This window comes from Hemicordylus capensis, chromosome 4 (assembly GCF_027244095.1).
Source record: "Hemicordylus capensis ecotype Gifberg chromosome 4, rHemCap1.1.pri, whole genome shotgun sequence".
Classification (NCBI taxonomy): Eukaryota; Metazoa; Chordata; class Lepidosauria; order Squamata; family Cordylidae; genus Hemicordylus; species Hemicordylus capensis.
The window spans coordinates 130,560,741-130,581,707 of NC_069660.1; the positions used below are offsets into that span (position 1 = coordinate 130,560,741).

The following is a 20,967-nucleotide window of genomic DNA, read 5'->3' on the forward strand; positions in this document are numbered from 1 at the left end:
TTCCCTTCCAGTGAAGTCATATCAATTGTATCACCAAAGCATGAATGTACATTGCATACTTTTTTTTCCCCACAGGGTGCAGAAGCTCATGCCGTTCTTGGATGCATTGTCATGATTCTCTCTTTCTTTCAACCAGTAATAACTTTCTTCCGCCCTTCTCCTCAAAATAAGTGGTCAGTATGTTAAACAATGTTTTCAGAATAGTCTGTATAATTACTGTTCTGCAGTATAAGTATAAATAAGTGGTTCAATAATTTTTCTCAGATTTATAGAAGTATTCTGTGTTAAAAAACAAAAGATTCTTCCTTTGAAGTTCTGCACTGCAGTTCAGATTTTCTCACTAAAGTTTCCTGGGCAATTCTGATCAAAGCGACAGAGGCCTCATTACTCTTGTCCTCTTCACAGAAACATTTCAGTCCCTGGCAGTCACAAGTTTGGCTTCCAGGTGCCCTGTCCCAGAATGAATTGGTTCTGCGTTATGTCCAGCAGTTACAATTAGGCACCAACAACTGATCCATGCCGGGTCCAAAAAGTCAGCTTATGGCAATTCAACTGCAAGTCAGCAGAGAGACTGACTGGGGGGGAAAGTATTATCTATATTTATTTGTTCTGCTTTGTACTTACCAGGAATGCTCAAAGCAGCAGGCAGACCAAACCCAAACCCTATCCTCTAAAGGCAATGGTTAAAAGCAATAAAATCCTCAGAGCAGCAATGATCCAACAAAAGTTACTAGCCATCTGCAAAAATGCCTTCAAGAACAAAAATTGTTTTCTGTTAGTAAGGAAAGCTCTATGATGAGGGGTCCAACTGGCCTTCCCTTAGCAGGAAGTCCCAAAATATGGCTAAAGAAGCAATTAAAAGCAATACAATACCCAGAGCAGCAATGATCCAACAATGGGTACAGTACTACAATAGATGCTGACCATCAAGGATCATTTGGAGCCCTCCCCACCAGTGACAGGAACAGCAGGTTAAAAAATTACAGGGGGGGGGGGTGGCTTGCAGCGGGTGGGGGCATCCAAAGCCCTTCAGGTCAGGGCTCCTTTTTGCCCTAGGTGCACCACTGCCTGCAGATGTTGGCCTTCAGCTCTCACAATCCCTGGTTATTGGTCACTGTGGCTGGAGATTATGGGAATTGTAGTCCAAAAACAGCTGGCGGGGGGGGGTCTAGGCTGGGCAGGCCTGATCTAGATGTAAGCACCGGTGCTCTTCCTCCAGCTTCCCTGCATGCGCAAGTATATGCATTTGCAATATAAACTTTGGAAGCAGAACATTTCTCTGGCTGTGTCTGACGTACTCGATACAGTAGCTTGACCTGTTAACCTAGCCATTGCCCACGTTCAGTAAATCACATATGTGCAAAATTTACAAGCTATTGCATAACTGATGACTTTTTCTAGAGGTTAGGTAAACTTGAGTTGAATATTTTGAAGCCAATAGGTTGAACAATGCTTTTAGTGCAGGGTGTAAAGAAGTTATCCATGAACCTTGAAATATTTTAGTAATGGCCATTTGAACCCAAAGTTCAATTGAAACTAATAATGATTGCACAAGAACAGTTCCTTGCTGGTTTGCATCTGCTGATGTTGATGTGACTCAAAAAGATCTGGTCCTCTCTCTTGTACTTACATTTTTGTGCATGAGCACCGTCTCCTTGTAGGGTGTGCATTCACCTGCTCTCCTCACTTGGACACTGCACGTGAATATACAACCAGATCGGCCAGGCTGCTTCTGTGGGCGTTCCTACCCAGTCAGCACCTTCTCTCCCAGTGATTCAGAGCTTAACCTGTGAGATGCTTGCCTAAGGAGAAGAGCTCAGGAACTTCAGATCCTGGGACTGTACATATAATGCAGTTGTTTTAGGCCAGAGGCCTTCATACATTTTTGCTAAGAACGTCCCAAAACCTTGAAAGGCATTAATTTGGGCTGCTTAAGACCATATGACCTGTCCACAGTGTCAGTCTAAGTGAGGGCATGGATGCCTCCCCCCACCCCCTGCATTCCAAGTAGTGTTGGAAATAAGCTATTAAGGGTGGTTTGGATGTTCTCCCCCTCCCACGAGGATGTGGGGTAGAAGGGCACACTTGGGCGTGGGGGACGGTTTCCAGGACATGCGAATCACATGGTGGGATTCACTTCGAATCACATGGTGGGTGGGTCTATCAGACTGACTCAGTGTTTCAGCCTCCCAATATGTAAAGGCATTTTCCACTTCTTTTGCTGGCTATCTGATACCAGTCCTGTGGGACAGGAAAGGGCAGAAATCTGCACATCCCTCCCACCACACAGCAGCCATTCTTGAAATCACGTTTATGGTGAGGGATGACTGAGTCACTCAAAGCTTTCCACAGAGCGGCTTGTCTTTTGGGAGTAGAACCTTGCCTCCTATCCCAAAACACCCCAAAGAAAAGCCTGTGAAGGGTCCGAGAGGAGCTCTTAGCTCTCGCTCCTCTTAGCAGGTAGCCTACAATAACCTTTGAACTAAAGATAATAGTTCCTACATTCCCAATTCAGATTTGTGGTTGAGGAGCCCAGTTATACTTGGTGGTTTAATTATGAGACATTGAACCTCTTCTCATGATCTGTCGGGTCTGCGGGAGCAGTCCGCTCTCCCTGCAAACGGTCCTGCCCAGAGCTGCTGGCTTGGCCGCCAGCAAACAACTGCCGGCTCCGTCATGGAGCTGGCCGGGGTGACAGGGATCAGAAGTCAGCTGGCCCCCAGCGGTTCCAGGATGCCCCACGCGAGATTACCCCCGAGGCCGGAAGGCTGTTTGCAGCCTCCCGGTCACGGGTCTACTCATGTGTCGCTGCGTGCTATGGTGACACATGAGCAACAAAATGAGGTTAATGCAGTGCTCGGAGTTTAGTAAGATATATTGGGGTGAGCATATCCAATTCCTCTAAGACAAATTTCATTTCGTCCAACGCAGAATAGCAGTTCTTCAGATGTAAGTATGGGTGGGCACCTATTTTCAGTGCCAGAGCTCAGCCTTGGGACATATGAAATAAACAACAAGATGACCCTTTGAGCATATGCAGAGTACATTTCCCTCAACCAAGGAACCCACAAACATCTGGGATTAGGCAAGAGGGCAGAACGGCATGCCTTGTTGTTTTATTTAATTATTTTTACATTTATATTCCATTCTTCCTCTGAAGAGCTGAGAGTGGTGTACATTGTTTTATGTTTAATCTTACAACAACTCTGTGAGGTAGATTAGGCTGAGAGAGAAATGACTGGTTCAAAGTCATCTGGTGAGTTTCATGGCTGAACAAGGATTTGAACTCGGGTCTCCCTGGTCTTAGTCCAACACTAACACTACACCCCGCTGGCTCTTGCACAGAATGAAGTCCCAGGATCTCTGGAATTATTCTTCTTCACCTGGGAGTTATTTGCACATGGCTTCATGCTTTGGGCTAAATGTTGAGCAAAGCCACTTTGAACTACATTCGCAGCATTGAGGGAAGCAGCCCCTCTCCTCTGCTCTCGGATTTTGTTTTGAAACAAGTTCACATGGCATGCTCCATGTTTTCCTTCTAGCCAATGGTGGGTGTGGTGGGGAGAGCTTCCTAAAGAGAGATATCTGCATTTCTAAAGAGAACATCCCTCTTATCATGCTAATGATTCTACTACGTCAGTGCCTCTCTCTATTTGCTGTGGCGTTTTCAGAAAAAGCTTAAAACCAGCATTTTTAAAATCTGGAAATATGTCGAGATAAGCTAGAACAGGGATTCTCAACGTTGGGTCACCAGATGTTATTGGACTTCAACTCCCATAATCCCCAGCCCCAGGGGCCTTTGGTTAGGGATTATGGGAGTTGGTCCAATAACATCTGGGGATCCAACAGCTGAGAATCCCTGAGCTAGAATTCGCATCACAAAGCCCAATTTGTGTGTGGAGTGGGTCCAAGAATCTCGAAGGGACTTGGGGGTAAGTTTGTCTGGTGTGTGAACACATGCACTCTCCTCCTCTGAAGTAGATTCTGGGTAGAAGGCCCATGTGTAAAGCCTCCTGGGAGTTCTCCACACAGCAGGCTTGACTGCAAACTCAACGCTATTCCAAAAACCTGATGCAAAAAGTGGATTTTTTTACCCCAGCTATAAATCAGGTAGCACTGTAATGAGCAGTGTAAAACCCAAATCGTGTGTGAAGTGCTCCCCAATAGCTCGCAGGGACTTCGGGGTAAATCTGCTGAATATGTGAATGCACCCGCTCCATTCCAGATGAGATGCGGGCTAAAAGCCGGGTGCATCCAAACTTCCTGGATGCCCTGGAAAACCTTTTGTCGTAATTTGTATTCATGTTGAAATAAACTGCTGTTCAGAAGCGCCTATATCATTCATATATATATATATATATATATATATATATATATATGGTAAAAGAAAGGATGTGATGTCTGCCTTGTGACAGAATACAGCAAAATAAAGATGTATGAATGACCTCTGCTCTTGTTGGCTGTAAAAGTCACATGACCACATCATCCTGATAATGTTTTCAGAATGACTGCTGTTAACTCAAGGCCTTTTAGCCAGGGCTGCTATATGTCTCATCAAGGGGCAACATCCAATATGGATTTCCTAGCCAACAACCAAATAAATCAATAAATATTACCCATTGCAATACTGTAGCCCCCCCCCCCTTTTTAAAAAGAAAGATCATGCTTTCCTGAGGTGCAGTGCCTTTTAACAACTTACAGAAAACAAACCTTATTCAGTGTTTTAGGATATCAGTATATATAAGATCAGCCTGCTGGATCAGACCAAAGGTCCATCTAATTCAAGAACCCATTTTGCACCATGGCCAGTGGGAAGCCCATGAGCAATATATGATGGATATAGCCCTCCTGTGCCATTGCTCCCAGCAAGTGGTATTCAGTGGCACATTCCATCTGAACCTGGAGATTCCATATAGTCCTCATGGCTAATTGCAGTATATCTGCTATACTGGGGTCCTAAGCTTTGGGACCCCAGATGTTGGACTACAACTCCCATCATCCCCAGCCACAATTGCCAAAGGCCCATCTGGAGAGCCAAGGCTGGGAACGACAGTGCTATGTAATTTCTCCCCAAACTGCAACACTGGGTGTGCTGGATAAGGAGGAATTCTACACATACTGCTTAGTAAAACAGAGTCATACCATCCACCCAGAGTCTGCTCCATCAACACAAAAATGTGGTGGGAAAAGTAGCCAGGATGCCCTGCCTTTGCAACCACCTAATGTTTACACCTTAAAGATGTCTAACACACTGTTTTTGCATTGCACCAACAGGAGGTTTGTGTTTAATTGGTTTCACATGCTAAATGCATTAGTCATCAAAGTTTTGGCAGGTAAGTGGATGTTTCTGTTCTGATTTAAAAGTACTTTGCTCGGTTTCCACTGAGCAAGGCTGTCAAGAAATCTGCATGGCTGTACTTGCGTGGCAGGGCATGGGATACAATCTATCACAACAAAACCAGGCAGCTGAGGTGGAATGTTGGCAGCCTGATCTTAAGCATGCTTGGAAACTATGTGTTAGGTAAATACTTGGGAGGCACACAAGCAACTAATAAGTGTAAGAAAAACTCAGTGAGACTTGCCTCCAGGTATACCAGCTGAGAACCAAGATGTAAGCATCTAAGTTTTTGTTTTGAAAGAGTTTCTAGCTCTGGGTTACACAGAGCATCTTAAGCACAAGTGGGCCATTTCTGATAAATGCATAAGAACTCAAAGATCAAGTCTCTGCTTCCAATAGTCAGACAGGGCATATTTATACTATAAGCCTAATAAGTATAACAGTCATTTCCTCTTCTCAGGGCAACCTGAGAGTTCTATGGGGACAGAGAATGATTTTTAGCTGAAAATTCATAGTGCTCACCAAGCTACAGTTTTCTCGATTCATTAGGGGAAACCATAATAGTCAACATGGTATAAAACCAATATAAATTTGTATTGTAGATACAACCAGAGATCGAGCCTTTTCATTTAGCAAAGTCACAATCCTTGCCACTAGCCCCAAATTGCTATTCCTATGAAGATCCCATTCTCCTGCATATGTTGAATCTCAACCCTCTCTAGTTCATGCCAAGAAACTTAGAGCACATCTTCCAAATTATGCAGAAAAATGTGCATTCAAATTAAAGAAGGCCACTATTAAATAAATATAGAGCCAAGTGTCATGATCAGTGAGACCTGGTTTGGGGAGCTGAGTGGGGAGAGTGGGCTAAGCCTGCTCTCCCCGCACAAAAGCAGGGCAGGAGCCCTGTGCGGCTGGATCGGCCATGCACACAATTGCCGGCTCTGTGATGGAGCCGGCGGGGGCTGGGGGGAGGAATTGGCCCCCGGAAGCTCCAGCATGCCCTGCGGGAGTGCGCAGGGCATGCTGGTGAGACCCCCAGAGCCAGGAGGTGGCTTTTTGCCTCCCCTCTGGGGGTTTCCTCATGAGTAGCCACGGTACGGAGCCATGCCGTGGCTACTCACGATTTTTAAAACCAGGTTTGCGGAGCGCTCACTCCTCAAACCTGGTTTAAGGGCAGGAGTAGTTAGGTGGGTGACCCGCTTGTGAACCACCGAGCTCGCAGCCGAGCCGGGTGGTTCACATGATGGGAGAAAATCGGGCTAGCCTCCACTAGCCCGATTTTCTCCCATTGTGTGAATAGCCTCATAGACAAATATGCCTGATTTGAACCATTTTTTCCACTTACAGAAGTTGGACTTTTTGTTACAGAATGTTGTGCACTTTGGCACAGAATTTTTAGAAACCCTACTCAAAATTTCTCAACCGGAATTTTCTGTCTGCTGTGCTAGTAACCCTTTTCTGCATTTGAGGGTTCACATGGTGAAAAATTGTACTTTTCTAAGCTAATGCAAACTAATATCTAGTGGATAGTTTTGAAATAGGAAGGTGCATCTTCCAACATGTGAAGGTTTTTTTTTAAATTACCATTTTTTAAATTACCAGAGGCAAAAGGCCTTACACTTAGAAGCATATTTTTTTGCTTCTTTTAGTGATGGAACTGTTTCTTTGTCTTTGATATTCTTGCTTTCAGAAGGGGGTTTCTTCCCTTTCAACAGCTTTCTAATATTGATAACCTATCAACCTGAGGCTTTTACAAGGAAAACTCAATCTCTGTGATTTGGGCATGTTTAGAGTGAACACAATGACCATTATCACGGGCTGCATGAACTGTGCTGAAAAGGCAATCGTAGGGTAGGTACAGAAGCCCATTTCCCAGATGGTTGTCTGCTGTATGATCTTCCTAAATGGTAACGGTTTTGTTCCACTGGGTCAGAAATCAGGGAAGCAAGTAATGGAATGGCATTCTGCTCACCATTTGGCAAGCTGGTCAAAGAGGAGAGCTCAGCTGGTCTAAGGAGGAGAGCTGGTCTTGTGGTAGCACACATGAATTGTCCCCTTTGCTAAACAGGGTCTGCCCTGGTTGCATATGAATGGGAGATGACGTGAGAGATTCCCCTTGGGGATGGGGCCGCTCTGAGACGAGCATTTGAGGTTCCAAGTTCCCTCCCTGGCATCTCCAAGACAGGGCTGCAACCTTGGAGAAGCCGCTGCCAGTTTGTGTAGACAATACTGAGCTAGATGGACCAATGGTCTGACTCAGTATATGGCAGCTGCCTATGGTCCTATGTTCCAAGCTGATACAGATGACCAACTTATCAAGTGGTTATGCGTACATCTTGGTGTGTTAATGTGGTTTAAGAAGAACTACATAAGGAGTAGTCAGAAGTAGGTTCCACTGAGTTCAGTGGGTCTTACTCCCAAGGAAGTGAGCACAGGATTACAGTCTTAACTAATTTGTATGGAATTGGCTCATTGAGGTCTTTTTTACACATTTAGCAGAATCCAGCTGTAAAGCTTTTCTGAATCCCCCTGCTACCAAAAAATACAGACAACAGAAACAGCCAGTCAGGGACATGGCTTGGCTGATATTTATTCATTTTGTACTAGGGAGAGCATTCAGACATGTAATCCCAAACTTACAGTCTGGTGTAATATATAGGGAAAGTTTACTACTAGTATTGCTGATTGAATCAACTGATCCTGAAATCCTGAGTTGAAACCTGAAAAGTGCTATCAGAAGGTTTTCCTTAGATGTCATCTGCTTACTATGGCTTTTCTCTCTCTTTCTTCTTTAGTTGCTGCCATATTTTTGGGATTGAAAATGGTCAGTAATTCTCCTAGCCTATGGATGGTTAAAACTATGGGAGGCTTTGTGGGCTGGGAGGCATTAATAGCCCTCACACTGGATGTAAATCTGTGGCTGAAAAAGAAAGGTAAAGCCCAATTCTGATCTATATGTACAAACGTTTGCTGCCTAATTTCAAGAAAACAAAGAAGTAAAGTAGAAATTGGTAACTTGCCTGTTCTTTACATTTTCCAGAGGTATATGAGGATTCAAATGCCAAGGTAATATTTTTGTTCTTGCAGTCTTAAGCAATTGAGGTTGGATATTACATACAGCTCCTACTAATCTTGCCCTTGAAACAGAATCACAAATTGAATGGGAGATCTAAGACCATGGTTATCTTAAAGGTGTTAGGAGTTCACTGTGTTAATGTGCCCTAATCTTTTCCTGAAAGCAACAAAGCTACTTCAGGAAGAGAGTTTTTGAGTGAAAGGGAGGCACTTCATATTTTCTCACTTGCCATTTTTCCACTCCAATTCACACCCACACATTCACACAATCGCTAACATAAGGTGCAACATGGTAGTTTTGTAATGCTGCGTCTTGGGGATTCTACAGACTTCTCATGCAGCCCCAATACTGTTCAGAAGGAGAGGTTGGAGAAGCAGCATTTTTGCAGGTTTCCCCATTGTCGCGAATGGGGAAACCCCTGGAAATGCTGCTTCTGCAGTCTCTGCTTCTGAACAGTGTCGGGGATGCTTTAGAAATCTGCAGTAGTCCTGGGGCGCAGTGTTAAAAAGCCATAGTGCTGCACATTATGTTAGCCAGTTACTTCTCCCTTTGCAGGGTTTCAAATGCATGTTTGTGTGAAGGGAGGAGGGTGTTTGGGGAGTTTTCTTCTAGATTAAGAGTTGCAACAGACAATAAAGATAAATGGGGGGCAGTTTTGGCCCTTATCTTCCCCCCCATCCCAGTTTTGTGCTGAAAGTTCTCATTAGATAACCTCTGGCTCTGCCATGGTTATGGTGGGGAGGAGAGCTGGTCTTGTGGTAGCAAGCATGACTTGTCCCCTTAGCTAAGCAGGGTCCACCTGTATATATGGATGTTCATATGGATATGAACATATATATGGATGGGAGATTAGAAGTGTGAGCACTGTAAGATATTCCCCTCAGGGGATGTAGCCGCTCTGGGAAGAACAGAAGGTTCCAAGTTCCCTCCATGGCTTCTCCAAGATAGTGCTGAGAGAGATTCCTGCCTGCAACCTTGGAGAAGCCACTGCCAGTCTGTGAAGACAATACTGAACTAGATAGACCAATGGTCTGTTACAGAAGATTTAGGATGTTCTATGTCTGCAAGCATTTTTTAAAACTTTTCTTAATATATATATATATATATTTCCATTTTAGGTGAAAAGTGAAATATTCCTGCTGCTAATATATCTATGTGGCAACCTGGCATTCTTAATAGCCCTCCTTGTAGGTATTGGAAGAAGTTGATTTGGGCCTCATGTTTGGTGGAAGAGTGAAAATGGCTTCTGTTCTTTGGTATGCTAGATGCAAAAAAAGAAAGGAGGCACAAATTTTAATATAATCAGTTAGCGTACTGTAGGCATCAATAGAGTACTGTATAGACTATTGTCCAATAATGATTCATCATAAGGAAAAATTGTTTACAAATGGATACAAAAGGTGGGACCAAGTCAGGATTTGGTTTGCTTTAAATATGTAGCACTGTCTGGAGTAGTTATGAATATTGTGAATAACTGATCTAATTTTGCATAACCCGTTGCACATTTGTGATACATTTTAAATCATGGAAGTGAAAATTGCTGCCCTTCTTTTGTTATACCGTATTTTACGGACTATAAGACGCATTTTTTCACTCGAAAAATAGCCACCAAAATTCAGGTGCGTCTTTTACTCGCAAGCCTGCCCGAGGGGGGGGGAGTATCCCCCAGCAAACAATGCTAAACGATGCTATTAACTCTGTGCAGCCTGGGGACTGCTGCTCCAGCTCACCCTCCGCCGCTAGGCCTGTGGACTCCCCGATCGTGCAATTACATCACCACCAGCAACACCATTGTTTTCAGCTTTCTGTTTTACTTTCTGCAAGCATATTCAGCTGAAGAAAGTGTAAAGAATTAAGAAAGCCGAAGTGGTAGCCGCTCCCTCCTCTGGTATGTGCATACTGATGAGAACCGGAGCGCTGGAAAACGAAAGAGGGTGGTGTTTTTTTTTAAAATAGAGTCAGAAGCAGGTTGAAGAGAAAACAAGGAGTGGAGTACCAACAATTGAAAGAGGACTTATCTGAGGCGAGGAGAACAAACTGAAGCAAGGCTGAAAGTCCTTTCCTGGAGCTAGCAGGAGTGAAGAAAGTGAAAAGAATTAAGAAAGCAGAGCTCCCTCATCTGGTATGTGCATACTGGTGAGGAGCGGAGAGCTGGGAAACGAAAGAGGTGTTGTTGTTTTTTAATAGAGTCAGAAGCAGGTTGAAGAGAAAACAAGGAGTGGAGTAGCAGCAATTGAAAGAGGACTTATCTGAGGCAAGAAGAAAGGCTGAGAGTCCTTTCCTGGCGCTACCGGTAGCAGGACTTTTCGGTACAGTTGATAACAGTTTAATATGTTAAAACCCTGAAAAACTGGATTAAAATTAAGGTGCGTCCTATAGTCTGTAGCGTCTTATAGTCCGTAAAATACGGTATTATCTTAACCTTTAGCTAAGATGTTTTAAATATAAGGCCTTGTGTACCATTTAACTCTCAAGAAACAGATTCTAGTTAGTTCAGGGGTTTAATTATCACTCTTTGTAGCTTGCCTAACAGAAATTAAATCTAATTCTTCTTTGATGCTACCAAGATTTTTTTGATTTTTTTAAAATTGCAATCATTGGTTTGGAATTTACTCCAATGTATATTGCAATCCAAAAACCAGTCTGTGTTCACACAAATGTTTCACATGTGCATTTCAGCAGAGCAACCAACTGTTCTGACAGTCCTTGGTACAAATGGATCAGGTCTGACCATTGAAAGGAACTGAAAGTTTTGAGGGTGTGGAAACTCCTTCTGTGCAGTGAAATTACTGCATCAGTAAACAATTGTTATTGTGGCGCATATCTTAATAAAATCTCAACTGATCATGTAGTGGGAGGGCAAGCCTGCAAACATCATCTCTGTGTTATATAAACATTTGCTAATTCAGTTTAGCTTACCTCCCACTTACACTAAAGAAAATGGGAGGTAGACATAGGTCACCCTCTGCAAGAGGAAGACTGGGATAAAATCTGATCATCCCATCCTTTAAAATAATGTTCTCAAAGTAAGAGAACCTGTGATTAAAATACTGATGAGATAGTATCGGACACCAATGCAACTAGCACACATGAACTCAGCATATTTATTGAAATGCTGGAGAAGATGTGACCATCATATGTGGATATAGGAGCCTATGTCCAAGGCTACAGCAGTTATGGATAAATTATCCAGGTTATATATGAGATTACAGGGGTCAGAATTCCCCTAACATCTGAGGCCATATTTCTGCATCACTTTATTATAAATAATACTCTAGTTAAAGAATTGATAGTATTACTCTTGGTAGCAATCAAAAGTGTTATAGCAAAGCACTAGAAAGATAAAAGAAGTCCCTAGCCTTTGGTTATGGTTTGATATGGACAATTTTGGTACAAGACATAATCTCCTTGAAAATTAAATTGGTGTTACACAAGTCATACAAAAATTATTTCTTAGAAAGATGGTTGCCCTATCTCAATTATGTAGATCAAAAGAAAAAAAAACATTATGACAAGCCAGAAAGGTTGAAATGCATGTTTATTTTGTAATGAATATTCTGTAAAGTGCATTTCCATAAATTTGGAAACAGGTTTTTGACAGTTGTTGTGCAGGAGGGAGGGAGAGGGAAGACTGTGGGGTTTGTTTTATAAAAAGTTAATAGATATGTGCATCTATTACTTATAGAATAAGAAAATACAATCCCTAACAAAATTAATAAAATCCTTTTCACTATATATTTTTTTCATTACTGTGCTGTCTTTACATCCCTGATCTAATCCAGGGATGTAAAGACAGTATTGGCAAGGCTTTGGTTCATCCCAAATTGCAAATATTCAGTTTCACAAATGGTATTTTGGCTATTTTTAAAATAATAGCAAAGAAGGATATTTCAGACACTAATCATAGTGGCCAACATGCAGACTAGGGATGTGCATGAACAAGTTTGGTGCCACTTGGACGGGTGGAGTGGTGAGCAGGATCTTTAAAAAGGAGGAGAGCAGGTCCTTACCTGCTCTCTGCTGCCCATGCACTTCCCGCTGCGATGGCACTCCCCCCAAGAACCCACGTGCAGTGCTGGCATGCACATGTGTCTGCCGGTGCTGTGTGCAGGTTCTTGAGGAGAGCGCAGTTGCAACAGGAAGCTGCATGGGGCAGAGGAGAGCAGATAAGGACCTGCTCTCCTCCTTTTTAAAGATACCACCACAGCTCCTTCCCCCACTCCCTGGCAGTGCTGAACCTATGCATGAACCTTGGTTCATGCACATCCCTAATGCAGACTAACTTAGACATGACTAAATTCCATGGAAATTAGTGGGTCTTCAATTTGTCATGATGACTAATTTCATTCATTCATTCGATTTCTATACCGCCCTTCCAAAAATGGCTCAGGGAGGTTTACACAGAGAAATAACAAATAAATAAGATGGATGGATTATTTGTCATCTCATTGTTTTAAATGGAGCTTAGTCATGACTAACTGGTCTGGATGTTGGCCCATATCTCCAGAGGCAATATGGTATAGTACCCATTAACTTCATATTACACTTGAGTGTTTCCACAAGGCATCTGCCTGGCTGCTGTTGGAAACCAGGTTAAAAAACTATTCTGGCACTTGGGCAGTCTTGAAGGGGGAACCTACAGGAAACGGTTTGTTCATCTGTGTTCACTTAATGTGTGTACTTACATCACCAAGCGATACCATCCATCCACACACAATATCCAATCAAAAACCAATCCAGACTACAGCTGAAGTTTTAGAAAAGTTAGAAATGGCCTCCATGCAGGGCAGATAACTCAAGCCACAGACAACTGGTTAAGTCACACATATGCCTTGCATAGTTAAACACAACATAGGAAAAGGCACTCTCAAGGAGTGACATATGTAGGAAATCACCTCCTCTCCCTCAGCATGAAACCAAACCTCCCAAACACACTCACACACCCTGGCCCTGAGCTAGAGTGGCTTTTCCTGCCTGGTCTTCTGTGGCTGGCTGAGCAGCAGCACTCCCTCTCAAGCTGCCTCAGAGTAGTCTTCTCTTTCCTGAATGCCATGGGCAGCTGGTTGCGGGGAACTTCCATCACATCGAACTTGGGGCAAGGAGCCTGCTTGGGAAGTATCAGGTCTGCAGTCTAATTGCAGCGACGTGCAGTGACTCTGTCATGGATCACACCTCTGAAGGGGAGAGGTGGGTACCTGCCGGGGATGTATACTTCATCCCAGCTGGGCCTCACACCCAGCACAGTGGACCCTGTGGTCCTAGGCTGAGCTAGGCCAAGGATAGCTCAAACAAGTGAACCGAAGAAGAGGGGACCCCCCCTATCTCTTTTATTGCTAATAACAAATAGAACAACAAAAGCAGAGCACAGTCATTGACAAAAGGTCAAGGCACACACTTGAGTTGAAGTCTTCAGTTGCAAAAAGACCTTAGCAAGAACAAATGTAAAAGGCAAGTCCCAGAATAAAGCATTCTCCCCCCTCCCACTCCGCTTTCCAAGGTGACTTCTCCAGTCTGTGTTTCCACGCCACAGTAGTATGCACTCCAGATCTTTTCGCTTCTGCCCCAACACACTGTTTTAGGCCTTAGTTAAAGGGTTCCGCTCTCGCTTTCCCTCCTCTCAGTTCAAAACAAGAAGTCAAGTGTTGATGATCTCGTGCTTGATCTTGTTTTGATTGGGAGCGAAGGCCACCTGAAGAATGCACAACAACAGGGCTGTTCTCAACAAAAAGTGTCTCACACCAAGGGTGCACGTAATAGCTTTTCCTGAGTGAAAATGGCTCTGCTCAGGCCCTTTTGCCAGCTTGAGATCAGACACCCACCAAAAATTGAGTGCTGTCCATAACTCCATCCTCACCATTCAGCTCACTGGCTATCCATCTCTTGTGAGCAGCCTCTTTTGCCATCCTCTGTTCTCCTCCTCTACCTCCCCCTCCCCCATACCCCAGCTAGTCAGCAAGCCAGCATAATGGAGGTGGTTCTTTCGTGCTGCCTATAGACAGACAGACAGACTGACTTTATTACAGTATTTGACCAGTACAGAAGCAAGAAAAAGAAAAACACAAATTCAGGACCATACAACAATATAGCAACAATATAACTTTACGAGTATACAGTAGCATATACTGTATACTGCTACCTGTTTCTTCCAGTCCTCAGCCTGGACTGAGAGGAATTTTATGGCCTACAGGTACAAACACCATTATCTGCTGTTGGGTCTTTCTTTAGCCCCAGCATTTGCAAAATAAATGGGGGGAAAATATTTTGGGAGGAAAAACTGGCTTTACTCCTCATTTGTCTAGCAACAATAGTCAAGAATGCGGGGCGGGGGGGGAGAATCCTATGAAGCCAAGGTTTTTTCCAGTCCTAATGAAATCAGAATGTTGAACTAAATGTACCTGAATCTGATCTAGCAAAATTCTTACATAACCACAAGAAGTTGTTCTAGTAAGAACTAATCAGCCTAATTTCCTTTCACTATCTCTACAACTAGACTACATTTGGTTCAAATCGAGGTCCACAAGTAGGTGTCCCTATGTGCCCCTACAGCTGTAGCAAATTTGGTTTAAATCAGTTAAGCAGCTCACAAGTTAGCCCATTTGCGCCTCAAATGTTTATGTGGCTGCCATCTTGGATCGGTATGGATGACATAATCACAAACTATGCTGTTGAGGTGTCTCTGTTTGTCATTCACTACAACTGTACCCAATTAAGTTCATATGGGTTAGGCAGTCCATGACGTAGACCATTTGCACCTCAGATGTTCACACATCCACCATCTTGAATTGGAGTGGATGACATCATCACATTCTTCGCCGTTGAGATGTTCCTATGTGTCCCTACAGCTGTAGCTAATTGGATTCAAATCAGTTAAGCGGTTCACAAATTAGCTCACTTGTGCCTCAAATGTTTACATGTCCACCATCTTGAAACAGGGTGGATGACATTATCACAAACTACTCCACTGAGGTGTCCCTGTGTGTGTCACTCACTACAACTGTACCTAATTTGATTCAAATCCGTTAGACAAGCCACAAGTCTGCCCACTTGTGCCTCAAATGTTCATGCATCCGTCATCTTGGATTGGGGTAGATGACATCATCACAAACTGTGCCATTGTGGTGTTCCTATGTGTCCCTACAGCTGCAGCAAATTTGGTTCAAATTGGTTAAGCAGTTCACAAGTTAGCCCACTCGGGCTTCAAAGGTTTATGCATCCGCCATCTTGAATCAGTGTGGATGACATCATCACAAACTATGCCATTGAGGTGTTTTTGTGTGCCACTCACTGGAGCGTACCAAATTTGGTTCAAATGGGTTAGACAGTCGACAAATTAGCTGATTTGTGCGTCAGACATTCACGCAACCACTATCTTGGATTGGGATGGATTACATCATCACAAACTACATCATTGAGGTCTCCCAATGTTTCTCTACAGCTGTACCAAATTTGGTTCAAATTGGTCAAGTGTTTTACAAGTTAGCCACTTGCTCCTCAAAAATTTACATGTCCACCATCTTGGATCGGTGCAGATGACATCATCACAAACTATGCCATTGAGGTGTCCTTCTGTGTCACTCACTGCAACTGTACACAGTTTGGTTCATATGGGTTGGGCAGTCCACAAATTAGCCTGCTTGTGCCTCAGATGTCCATGCATCTGCCATCTTGAATTGGAGTGGATAACATCATCACACACCACGCCATTAGGGCATCCCTATGTGTCCCTACAGCTGTAACAAATTTGGTTCATATCGGTTAAGCGGTTCACAAGTTAGCCCACTTGTGCCTTTGATGTTTACGCGTCCGCCATCTTGAATTGAGCTGGATAACATCATCATAAAATATGCCATTGAGGTGTCCCTCTGTGTCCCTACAGCTGTAACAAATTTGGTTCAAATGGTTAAGCGGTTCAAAAGTTAGCTCACTTGCGCCTCAGATGTTCACGTGGCTTCCATCATTGGAGTGGATGACACTGTCACACACCACACCATTTGGGCATCCCTGTGTGTCCCTATTGCTGTAGCAAATTCAGTTCAAATTGGTTAAGTGGTTCACAAGTTAGTGCACTTGTAGCTCAAAAATTTACACAGCCGTCATCTTGGATTGGGGTGGATGACTCTCTTTATTTAGCAGGGGGAGAGTAACTGGCCCTATCCACCCCTAGCACAGTACCTCCAGTGACTTTTGCTGGTGTCTATCTGATGTTGCTTTTTAGATTGTGAGCCCTTTGGGGACAGGGATCCATCCTACCTTATTTATTTATTATTTCTCTGTGTAAACCACCCTGAGCCATTTTTGGAAAGGTGGTATAGAAATTGAATTAATAATAATAATAATAATAATAATAATAATAATAATAATAATAATAAATATCAGATACACTGCAGGAATAATAGACTGGATCCAGGCAGAGCTAGAGACACTAGATCGTAAGGCCAGGAAAATAATGACCATCAATCATACTCTGCACCCCCGCAGTGATGTAGATAGGATATACCTCCCTCGCAGCTCAGGTGGAAGAGGAATGCTGCAAGTCCATCAAACAGTAGAGGAGGAGAAAAGAGGCCTTGAAGAATAAATCAAGGACAGTGAAGAAGATGCGCTTCAAATGGTCAATAATGCGAAACTATTCAACACCAATGAAACAAAGCAGGCCTACAAGAAAGAACAAGTCAAGAACCGAGCAGAAAAATGGAAAAATAAGCCACTGCATGGTCAATATTTGCACAATATAAATGGAAAATCAGACATCACCAAGACTTGGCAATGGCTTAAGAATGGCAACTTGAAGAAAGAAACAGAGGGTTTAATACTGGCTGCACAAGAACAGGCACTAAGAACAAATACAATAAGAGCAAAAGTCAAAAAGTCAACAACAAACAGCAAGTGCCGCCTTTGTAAAGAAGCAGATGAAACCGTGGACCACCTGATCAGCTGTCGTAAAAAGATTGCACAGACTGACTACAAACAAAGGCATGACAAGGTAACAGGGATGATACACTGGAATATCTGCAAAAAATACAAGCTACCTGTAGCCAAAAACTGGTGGGACCATACAATTGAAAAAGTGGTAGAAAATGAAGATGTAAAAATGTTATGGGACTTCTGACTACAAACAGACAAACATCTGCCACACAATACACCAGATATAACTGTAGTTGAGAAGAAAGAAAAACAAGTTAAAATAATTGACATAGCAAGACCAGGGGATAGCAGAATAGAAGAAAAAGAAATAGAAAAAATCACAAAATAAAAGATCTACAAATTGAAAATGAAAGGCTGTGGCAGAAGAAGACCAAAATAATCCCAGTGGTAATTGGTGCCCTAGGTGTAATTCCAAAACACCTTGAAGAGCACCTCAACACCATAGGGGCCACAGAAATCACCATCAGCCAATTACAAAAAGCAGCATTACTGGGAATAGCCTATATTCTGCGACGATATCTATAATAACAGCAACAACATTGATAATAAAATTCAGCCATCCCAGGTCCTTGGGAAGGACTCGATGTCTGGATAAAACAAACCAGTCAATAAAACCTGTCTGACTGTGTAAACAACAACAACAATAAATACGCTAGTCTCTAGAGAACAACAGCATTACCATGATAGAGGAAGAAATCCCATTGTGTAGGTAAGCCCTTAATTAGTAGGTTAAAACATTACTGATTTATGTATCATTTTTCTTCCTCCACTGAGAGAACAGAATCCCTTTTTATATGCCTTTGTCTTCATCCATGACCATTACAAAGCCAAAACAATTATAATCATTATAATTATCATCATCACCATCAGTATTAGCCAATGTTTAGTACTCCTAATTTCTGCCTCAGGTTCCATTGTATAGCTTGATAGCAACATCACTTCCTTCAGGTAGAGGAAGCAGCAAATGCCATTCATGTATCAAGTATGGATTATTAATCTGTGGTAATCACCAGCAGAAAAGGTGATCCTGCTTAAACATAGTGTGCACTACTAGTACGCTAGTGTGCACTACTGAATATGTTGGATCTGACTAAAGAGAATGAGCACAGAAGCAGAAACAATATATGATGTACTGTTTCTTGTTGTTGCCAATAACCTCATGTAAGGTTCAAAAGAGCTCAAGATTAGGATTCCTCTCCCATTGTCTCTGATAAACTCCATTCTGCTGTGGAAGTGATATTTGACTGCCAGTTCAGGCACTTGTATTTTCAGCTGGGTTATCTGTTCCCTTCTGCTGCTTCCTTCTCTTTCCATTTCTCCTGATGCACAGGGATTGCTGGCTTTTGGAATACAGACAGTCAAGATTATTAGATGAATGAAAACTCATCCCATTAAAATAAGGTTGGTATATAATCTTCAGTTGATTCCAGCTGAAAGCCGCCTTTTACCAAGTCAGATCATTAGTCTTTCTAGCCAAGTATTTTCTGCACTGACTGGCAGCAGCTCCCCAGGATTTGGGACAGGGCTCTTAAGTCATAGGAACATAGGAAGCTGCCATATACTGAGTCAGACCATTGGTCTATCTAGCTCAGTATTATCTCCACAGTCTGGCAGCAGCTTCTCCAAGATTGCAGGCAGGAATCTCTCTCAGCCCTATCTTGGAGATGCTAAGGGGACAAGTCATGCTTGTTACCACAGGACCAGCTCTCCTCCCTAAAATCAGCCCACATTGTTTTAATTATGGAAAGTTAATGATCAAAGATGCTTTTACCAAGCATGCATATGAACATGCAAGTAAGAAATTTATAGGACACAGGGGTGCACAGCTCAAATGACCCAGTGGGCCTGAACCAACAATGACTTGGTGTGAGGGGGCCAAGGTCAATTTCAGCACATTATTACACTAAAATTATTAAAAGTAATAAAGCAAGTGAGAGGGAGGAGGGCTGGAGTCAGAGCAAAGGTGATGGGAAAGAGGGATGTATCTTCCTACATCCCTGTTCCTTGCAACTGGGGTGCTTTCTGAAGTATTCTTGTAACCATTGAGTATTTTTACCTGTAACCGAGAGCTGAGGGAGCCTCAGACGGCAGCAGTCTGTAGCATTTGAATAAAACTGTTTTTGTTTTTGTTCTTTTCTTTTACAAGCCTCATCCGAGTGGTTTTTAACTCAGGATAAAGGGGGGGCTGAAAGGGTTATTTCTCTCTGGTACAAAATACGCCTCAGTCGGTCAACAGCTATCAATTTTCTCCCCACGTGTAGGCTTACACATGGAAGGGTTTTTTTGTACTTTTCAAATAGCAAAAGAAAGAGTTTTCCCTGGGATTTCCACCCCAAGTTCAGGGAGGGTCAAGCTCTGTAATAGAGAGGAGTGCTGATGGCAGCCATTTTTGAACCTACCAAGAATCACAGGAATGTTTTAGTAGTGGCCTTTGCCAGAAAGCTCTGCAGGGATAAGTCAGCATTTCTCTCCCTCACGTGAGCTTGCTCTGAGACAAAGGCTATAATCCACTACAGTATCATAAGAAGGATATTGTAGATGAAGGAAAAGATGAAGAAGAGGGCAACCTCCCTTATGAGGCTAGGCTACAGCATCTGGGGCTCTTTACTTTGGAAAGGAGGTGACTAAGGGGAGACATGATCGAGGTGTATAAAATTATGCATAGAGTGGAGAGAGGGGACAGAGAGAAAATTTTCTCCCTCTCTCACAACACTGGAACCAGGCGTCATCCCTGAAACTGAAGGCCGGGAAATTTAGGACCAACAAGTGGAAGTATTTTTTCACACAGTGCATAATTAATCCATTGGATTCTTTGCCATGGAATGTGGTGATGACTACTAGTGTTGATGGCTTTAAAAGGGGCTTAGAATAATTCATGGAGGATAGGTCTGTTAACCACTAATCTGGTGACTGTGGTCTACCTCCAACTTCAGAGTCAGAGACTGAGGTTGGAGGTGCCTCTCCTAGCCTGTTGCAGGGGAGCAACCATAGGAGAGAGGGCATGCCCTCACCTCTTGACTGTGGGCTTCTCAGAGGCATCTGGTGGGCCACTGTGTGAAAGAGGATGCTGGACTAGATAGGCCTTGGGCCTGATCTAGCAGGGCTGTTCTTATGTAACTGCATTGAACTGCTGCTGCTCATCAGCAGGACAGGCCACTTTTCATGGCTCCTGCTGCAGGATATTCCTACCTGCAGACCAGCATAAAATTCCCAGCTGTTTCAAGTGGGGTTTGCACTCATTAAAGGATCAAGTAGGAATACAAGTGGACCTTGTTATTCACGTTACTGCCATTCACAGCTCCGTGTATCCATGGTTAGAGAATATGCACCCAACCTCAAGATTTGTGGTTAAACAAAGGGTTAATATCCATGTATACATGGTTCCTAGGTGTCTGGAAATTACCTCCAAGGTAATTTCCGGCCACCATTTTGCTTAAAGGAAACATTTTGTGACTCTTCTGTTTAAATAAAAAGAATTTTCCCCCATGATTTTTTTTAGTGGAAAATTGGTTTAATTTGAGCTTCTGGGGAGGGTGTGTGTGTGTGCATTGCTGGACAGCTGGAGACCCACGGAGCATGGTTCAGTACTTCAGTTCAAATTTTCCCCTCCTTTTCCTGACTTTTT

At 43.1% G+C, this 20,967-nt stretch overlaps 1 protein-coding gene across 4 annotated transcripts in view; it reads left to right on the forward strand.

Annotated features, from left to right (window-relative positions):
* Positions 1-10,979, forward strand: part of LOC128322233 (putative ferric-chelate reductase 1) — a 53,221-nt gene extending 42,242 nt beyond the window's left edge. For all 4 annotated transcript variants that reach the window (XM_053243135.1, XM_053243137.1, XM_053243136.1 and 1 more), the window contains 5 exons: positions 76-173; positions 5,275-5,333; positions 8,137-8,274; positions 8,382-8,407; positions 9,536-10,979. In XM_053243135.1, coding sequence (XP_053099110.1) covers positions 76-173; positions 5,275-5,333; positions 8,137-8,274; positions 8,382-8,407; positions 9,536-9,625 — 411 coding nt within the window. In that variant the 3' untranslated portion in view covers positions 9,626-10,979. The remainder of the gene's footprint in view (positions 1-75; positions 174-5,274; positions 5,334-8,136; positions 8,275-8,381; positions 8,408-9,535) is intronic.
* Positions 10,980-20,967: the final 9,988 nt, after the last annotated feature.